Below are 7674 nucleotides of genomic sequence, written 5' to 3'. Positions count from 1 at the left end.
CAGGGCAACTGGGGAGGCCCACTCTGAGCTGATACTTTATTAGCAATTACTATTACTATTTAGTGTTATTCATCAGGGTCCCCTTGGCTGCCACCAACACAGCCTCCAGTGAGAAACCAACGTCTGACATTTCTCAAACCCAGTACCCTTTCTCCACAGGCCTGACCTCACCCTGAGAAGGCTCCTTCAGATTCTGACTTTACCCTGAAAACCTCCATCATATTGGCAGGAGGAGCTGAAACCGCACCCTTCCCTGAGAGAGAAAGGAGTGGGCCAAGGCGAGGCTCCCAGGAAGACAGAGCAAAGAGATAATTTGCTAAAAGGGAAGAGGGGGTGGGCAGAGAACAGAAAGAGAGAGGGAAAAAACAGATACCAAGATCTGTAGCTTAGATTTAATTTCAAATTAATCCTGGTGGAAGCTCTAAAAACAGCTCTAGCATTCTCCTAATTGTGTCTGTGGATCTTTCGGGTTTACCAACCTGTGTTCCTCACAGCTCATGGCAATTATTCCACAATTACTTAGTCTGAGGAGTATCTGATTTCTCCTGTGTTTCCAATGAGGAAGAAAGCGCTTATTAGGCTCTGTGAAATGACCAGCTAGCTAAGGCTTCAGAGGTGGTGGACTTCAACTTTTCCATCCCTTCTGTGCTGGCCAAAGGTATCTGGTTTGCTCATCTCTCATTCGGATCTGTATCACACCAAAGAAAAGGCTGCTTCCCACCCTATCTCCACCCCCCCACCACATGCACACACACTCCAATTGTAGACTCCTCAAGAACAGTGACCCTGTCTTCTTGGCCTCCGTCTCCTCAGAACCCAGAGTAAGGCCTGGCACACAACAGGTGCTCAGTAAATCATCTGTTGAATTGCGGCCACTGACTTCAGCTCTAAGGGACAGCCAGACTTGGAGATGACTGAAGATTCACATCTGGGCTCTGACACTCAACTAGCTTTACCCCTGGGCAAGTCAATTTACCTCTCCCGCCTCCATTTCCTCACCCGTTAAGTGTGTTGGGAAGGAAGGGGGTGCAGTAATAATATCAGCCACGCTGGGTTACTGTGAGAATCAAAAGAACTCACTTGAATAACTGTAAGATTATTCAAAAATAACATACTGTTATCTTAAGGGGAAAGCTCTGAAAAGCAAAGGGAATTTACACACAGGACTCCCCCACCCCCATACGGTGGGGGTGGGGCGGGGAGATCGGCTCTCTGAGAATTCCCCAGCGACTGAAGTATTTGATGCTGGGTAGAGGAAGGGGCAAAGGAATTGAGGGGATGTTCCCAAGTATCCAGGATACTAACTAGAAACAGAAATCGACCTTTAGCCAAGTATCTGTCTCTGTACTTTTCCTCTATCTTCTCTCCAGCATTTTTTTCCCTCCCTCTCTCCTCCCTCTTCTCCACCTCCCACCCCCTCACCTAGGAAGGAATTGGCCAGCTCCACCCAGCCGGCCCCCCTTGGCTCCGCCCCCAACGCGGCAGGCCAAGAGTTAACAGCTGCACCTGTTGAGGCATACCTGCTGTCGCCGGCACCTGTACCCACAGCCAATCAGCACCAGCGCTGCCGGGAACCTACCTGTCAGCAAAATCCCGACACTCAAACCTCGACATAAATCAAACACTTCCCTGGGCAGGGAATGTCTGTGTCAGGCAAGAATTAGAGACAAGCGGTCAGCAGAGCCTCAGTGCTGGTGCCCGTCTTCATCTTTGAGCTTGGGAGCCTGGGAGCAAGAAGATGTCGAATGAACTTGAGTGAGTAAACATTGGTGGATGCCTGGCGCTCTCTGAGCATGGAGGCTCCGTGGGGTTTCCAGAAGGGGGAAGCGCAGGGAGGCCGGCGCCAGGATTCACAGAGCAATTTGTAAGGGTAAATGAATGGGCTGACGATCTCACTTTGACGTGTTGAGGCAAGCCCCATCTCAAGCTAGAGTTGAGTGTTTCCCTGGGAAAATAGGTTTTTTTCTCTCTCTCTCCACGCTGAGCAGTTTCGAGCCGGGTAGGGAAACACAGAGGACTGAAACCGCGAAGGCTGTCGGCACCACTTTCTAATACTCTTAAAGGGACTCAGAAATCAGCTCCAATCCCAACTAGGCTATCTTCTTGCCAAAAGGAACTTCTTTGAGGTAGTTCTAAGAGCAGTCTTAGGCGGAGAGCTGGCTTTCTCTAAAGGGGCTTGTTTGTTGGGTTGGAACAGTCCCAAGGGGGAAGGTTACAGAGTGGTGTTTAAACATATGGGCTCTGTAGTCAGCCTGACCTAGGTTCAAATCCAGACTCTGCTCCTTATGGGGTATGTGATCTTGGACAAGTCATTCAACTCACCTGAGCCTCATTTACTTCATCCAGAAAATGGGCACAAGAATGTTTTGCAGGGTTCCTGACGGAGTTGTGTGTGATAAAAACTGTAAAATGCTAAGCACAGAGCTCGGGTCTGAAGATGCATTAACAAAATGTAGTTGATTTTATTCAGAGGCAGTTCTAAGTCTGAAGAAGCTGAGATGTGGTTTTCAGTGAGGTCGTCTCCATTGCCTGGCAGGATGCAGTGCCTTCCTGCCCGTATGAGATTTAGACTCCCCACTGGCTGATGCTGATCTTCACCACGGACCCCCTGCTTAGGGTCTAGACCTCAGAGAAGGTGGCTTGGAGCTGGGATTCTGGGCTGCTTTAGTTTGGGCTCAGGGAATTGGCAGATGCCAGGCTTCTAAAACAGACTCTCCTTGCTATGCTCAGAGGTGAGTGGGCAGAGACAAGGGCGGAACCATCTTTTTTTCTAGCTACTCCTCAATAAATTGTTTTAAGAACATGAGACCTGCGGGGGACAATTGGTGGGTCCTAATTGCAAACAGTGTTCCATGACACCCGCTAGCTCTTGAGTTCTCCTGGATTAGCCAACTATGTCCATAGTACACTGACTGGGCATCAGATTTCACTTAACAAACTCCCTGGGGTTGACGATGTGTTGACAACTGGAATAAAAGCAGGGGCACTGGAGGCAACACCTGGGTTCAAATACCAGCTGTCGCTAATGAGCTGTGTGACCTTGCACAAGTCACTTCACCTACCCGAGTCTCGGTTTCCTCACTTGTAAATTGTGGGTGCCATAGTGAAGTTGTTGGGGGACCCAACTGCTTTGGAAAAGTGATTGGTTTAAAGCCTGATAAGGAGCAAACTAACAATACCCTCGTTCCTTCACAGAGAAATAACCGATGAGTATTTATGAGCCTCTTGCTTTTTATTTTTCCACACTCCTAAAACAAACAAAAATCTTACGTCTTTATCCCACGTAGATCTGCTGGTTAACACTGCAGAGGCTGCAGACAGAATCTGCTCGTTAGTGCCCCTTTGGGGGGGGTGGGGGGAGGGGTTGGTAAGTGTCCTGAAGCTGGGATACTTGAACAGAAAGGTTTCCTGATTTTCTCCTTCCTAATGATTTGGGTTTGAAGTCTGATCAGCTGACAGTGGACACTTCTCTGATCCGATTGGGGGAGGGGGAGGGGAACCTGTGCCCGCAGAGTAATTGCAGACAGACTCGGAAGCCACCATCTGAGAGATTACAAGGACAGAGCCTCAGTGCCCTGGGGCTGGGCTACACTTACGGATAAGGGGGGGGGGGGGGGGGGGAGGGTGTCAAGTGCTTGGCTTGCAACTTTTGAGTAGTTGCTGCTGGTGCTGCTGTGACCACAGGCTTGGCTGCCGAATTCCGCCCCCCCCCCCCGCCCCCCCCCAAAAGTGCCGAGTTAGGAGGGCTGGTTCTAGCGTCCATCTTGAGCTCCGACAGTGTGATGAACTCTTGCCAGGCCTTGGTGTGGTGGGAAAAGCCGGGCTCGTGGAGAACTAAATGCTGCCACTTGGCAACCGCAGGATCCTGGTGAAATTTGTTTCTCCTCTCCGACCCTCTGTGTCCTCGGTCCAACATGGGCTGTGCACACCCACCTGGCAGGGGAAACAATGCGCTCCGGCGTGCGGGCCACCCGGCCCGGGGCAGGCCTCGGGTGGAAGGCGGCACTTCGAAGGCCGGGTCCTGGGGTGCATGGCGGCGCGTAGTTAGAACCCCGCTCGAGGCAGCTTGCGGGTGGAGCACTCCGGCCTTTCATGTGGTCGGGCCCAGCGCCTGCCGGGTGCGTCTGCCAGCCTCGGGGCCAACGCAGGCCGCCTCGGGTGCCGCCAGTGGGCGCCGTCTGCTGCCCCCGGGGCTAGAGCCGCCGCAAGGGATCCTGGGGCTGCGCGAGGCGCAGGAAGTCGCGGCCTGGCGCGCTCCTCTCGCGGGACGCAGTGGGCGCCTGCGCGCAGCCCGCCGTGGCTTTCTGGGGGTGGGGGCGGTCCGCTTACAGCCCCGGGTGTTATCCCGGTTGCTGTGGGTCCTTCGGGGCCTGGTGTGTGCCTGGAGCACCTGCCCTGGCTCGCCCCGCCCAGGAGGAAATGAAGCGTTAGGAGACTAAGTGATCAGCACATAGTAGGTCTAGTCGAGTGGAGGAGAGAGAGTGAAGTGAGCGAGGCGCACCAGGATTCCGTTCTCCAGCCTTGCACGGTCTTCGGACTGAGAGCCCACCTGCCGCCTAGAATTTTCTCCCTCCCGAAAGCCTTGGAGAGACGGGACTGCCCGTGGGAGGGGGACAGGGGACGTCCCAGTGGGTGACCGCAGGCCTCTGTCGCCGCTCCATCTGATCTCCAGGAGCGCCAGGCTCCAGACTGCCTGGAGCGCTGAAAGAGTTAACCAGGAACGCCTCCCCACTGCGGTTTTGTGGTCGAAACCATGATTGCCAGGAGCAAATTTTTGTCGTGCACAAGGTGTGTTATTAAAAGTCGGAGTTACGCTGCTGGTGAATGAAAAGTTAAGAGCCCTCATTAAGCTCGGCCTGTAAAACAGGCGGACTGAGGCTGAGACAACCCTAACGGCGGCGGCTCCGGGTGCGGGACGCTCCTGAGGCTCCTGCTACTGCCCTGGCTGCCCAGGCACAGCGAGGGCCCGGGGTCAGGTGCCTGGAGCCAAAGGGGGCGTCGGGGGTCCACCCAGAGGAAGCGGAGCCGGAGGAAGGGCGGACAGGAGGAAGGGCCACAGGGCCGAAAGAGAAATAGCATACTGGAAGCTTTCCCTTTGGTTAAAACAAAAGCAACAGCCAAGCATTGACCCGAGGGCCGACTCCACAGCAGACACGGTGCCCGGTGCTTGGTAAATACATGATCTCCTTTAACTGTCCCAACAATCCAGTGAGGATGGGAGCATAAGTGCAGTGTTGCTCAAGGACGGGTCTGAGGCTTGCCCCAGGCTTGCTCAAGATCTCAAGGAAGAGCTGGAATCTTCACTGGGTCTCAACCGAGGGGCTAGAAGGATGTTCCACACCAATGTGTCACCCTGCTTCCTATCTGCACAGATATTGAAAAAAGAGGAGGAGATACGCCAACCTGTTAATAGTGGTTATCTCTGAGTGGAGGAATGCAGGTGAATTCTGGTCTCTGCTTCCAATTTTCTCTGTGTTTTACATTTTGTATATTGTGGTTTTACATACCTATGTTACTTTTGAAATGGGGAAGGTGAGGAGAGAGAGCCATTATTTTGCAGAGAGAGAATTATTGGTTCACCTAAAACTGATGTTCTCGAAGTGTGGTTCCTGGACCAGCATCATCATCTTCACCACCTGGGAACTTGTTAGAAATGCAAATTCTCAGCCTCACCCTAGACCTACTGAATCAGAAATTCTGGGGGTGGGGGTTCAGCAATATGTGTTTTAACAGGCCCTCCAGGCGATTCTGATGCATGTTCAAGTTTAAGAACCATTGGCCTAGAAGACCTGGCAGAGGATTGGGAGACAAGAGGTTCCCAGATCCTCTTCTGACCTGCCACGTAGTTGCTGGGTCAGCAAGCTGAGAGCTCGTTGCTATGGGGGTCACGCTTGTGTTTGAGCCCAGCTCTGCCATGTAGGGACCAGGTGACTTTTGGTTGAGCTCCTTAACCTTTCTAGGTGTCAGTGCTGTATGTGTAAATTAGTGATAATACGCCTCCCCCCCCCCCCCCCCCCCACACACAGGTCAAGTATGAGAATGAAAAGGCACAGGGCCTGATGCTTTTAAATAACAGTTCCTTTTCCTTCCCGTGTTGCCCTTCCCCTCTTGGGAACTCAGCATTTGCAAAATGGAGCAAATAATCCTGGCTTCCTTTCATCTTCTAAAAAAGTCAGAACTGACCTAGTGGATGTCCTGAAGGGAAATTATCTCACCAATATTTGGTGTTATTTCACTGGTGGGTGGAGCACCCGGGCAGCAAGAATTGGAAACTTTTGAGGGCAGGGACAGCGTGGTGTTTACCTTTGTGCCCTAGTACCCAGCACAGGGCTTATTATAGGGTAACTCTCAGTGAATGTTTATTGGATGAATCAGTGCGTGAATGAATGAAGGGATGTGGCACCCTGGGTTTAGAGGTGGATTTCAATTTCTTTCACATCTCAATTGAAAGAGGGAACAAGGGGCGCCTGGGTGGCTCAGTTGGTTGGGCGTCTGACTTGATTTTGGCTTAGGTCATGATCCCGGGGTTATGGGATTGAGCCCTATGTTGGGCTCTGCACTGAGCCTGGAGCCTGCTTAAGATTCTCTCTCTCTCTCTCTCTCTCTTTCTCTCTCTCTTTCTCTCTCTCTCTCTCTCTTTCTCTCTCTCTCTCTCTCTCTCTCTTCTCTCTCTCTCTCTCTTTCTCTCTCTCTCTTTCTCTCTCTCTCTCTCTTCTCTCTCTCTCTCTCTTTCTCTCTCTCTCTCTCTCTCTCTGGCCCTTTTCCCTGCTCACACACTCATTCACTCACTCCCTAAAATTAAAAAAAAAAGTGGGGGGAGGGACAAGAAAATTGGACAGGAAACGAGAAGGACATAGCACAAAAGAAAAATTCCCATAGAGGGCAGGATTTTTCAAAGAGGAGAAAGCGAGTTTCTGTTATAATTAGAAAATGGCACATAATTAATTTGCGTGCAACTAGGAGAGTTGGCTGGAGCCTGGCCGCCCTCAGCTTGCCCACCTGAAGCCGGATGATGAAGCTGGCAATGCCTGCCCCTCTTATCTGGGAATCTCCAAGCTTTAAGTCTCCTGTTGCTGCTAGGAGGAGGTGTCCCATTTACAGGCGGGAGAAGGTGAGGCTGTGAGTTGCCGTGCAATTTGATGGGGGCTGCCCTGCAAAGTGAGTAATAATAATGATAATGGTTCGCATTATTATGTGCCGGCACTCTGCTGATTACCTGCATTATCTCATTGCATTTTCCAACAGTAATACCTCATAAAGCTGCAAAGATGAAATAAAACAATGACTAGAAATTGTTGGGCCGGCACCGGGTGCTTGTTAAGCCCTCGAGTGAACAGTAGCTATCATAATAATTCTGTGAGGTTAGTACTCTCGTCTTTCCCTCTTTTTACAGGTAAGAAAATTGAGGCACAGAGAGGTCAAGTTGCATTAAGTCACACAGCTAGTAACTAGCAGAGCTGAAACTGGAAGCAGGTTTGCCCAACTCTGGGGCCCACCCCGTAGTCATGAGCTCACACTACCTCGTTCAAAGTGGCGTCACGATAGAGCCATGCGCTAGGCTCCCTCCTTTTTCCATCGAGGCCCCCAAAGAGCCCCCAGCATGTGACAAGGCACAGTTCACAACCCGTGCGTCCAGAAACCAGATGGGCCGCTGGCAAGCGCGAGAACCCCAGA

The 7674-nt window shown here is 51.8% G+C and overlaps 1 protein-coding gene across 2 annotated transcripts in view; it reads left to right on the top strand.

The window, feature by feature from the left end:
• Positions 1 to 1500: 1500 nt before the first annotated feature.
• GRHL3 (grainyhead like transcription factor 3) overlaps positions 1501 to 7674 on the top strand; it is a 34827-nt gene continuing 28653 nt past the window's right edge. For both annotated transcript variants that reach the window (XM_019461800.2, XM_019461799.2), the window contains exon 1: positions 1501 to 1755. In XM_019461800.2, the coding sequence (XP_019317345.1) occupies positions 1739 to 1755 (17 nt within the window). In that variant the 5' untranslated portion in view covers positions 1501 to 1738. The remainder of the gene's footprint in view (positions 1756 to 7674) is intronic.

This window comes from Panthera pardus, unplaced genomic scaffold (genome assembly GCF_024362965.1).
Source record: "Panthera pardus isolate Hobbes unplaced genomic scaffold, ASM2436296v1 HiC_scaffold_11, whole genome shotgun sequence".
Taxonomy (NCBI): Eukaryota; Metazoa; Chordata; class Mammalia; order Carnivora; family Felidae; genus Panthera; species Panthera pardus.
The sequence above is the reverse complement of the archived record's forward strand: the minus strand, read 5'-3'. Positions and strand labels throughout refer to the sequence as shown.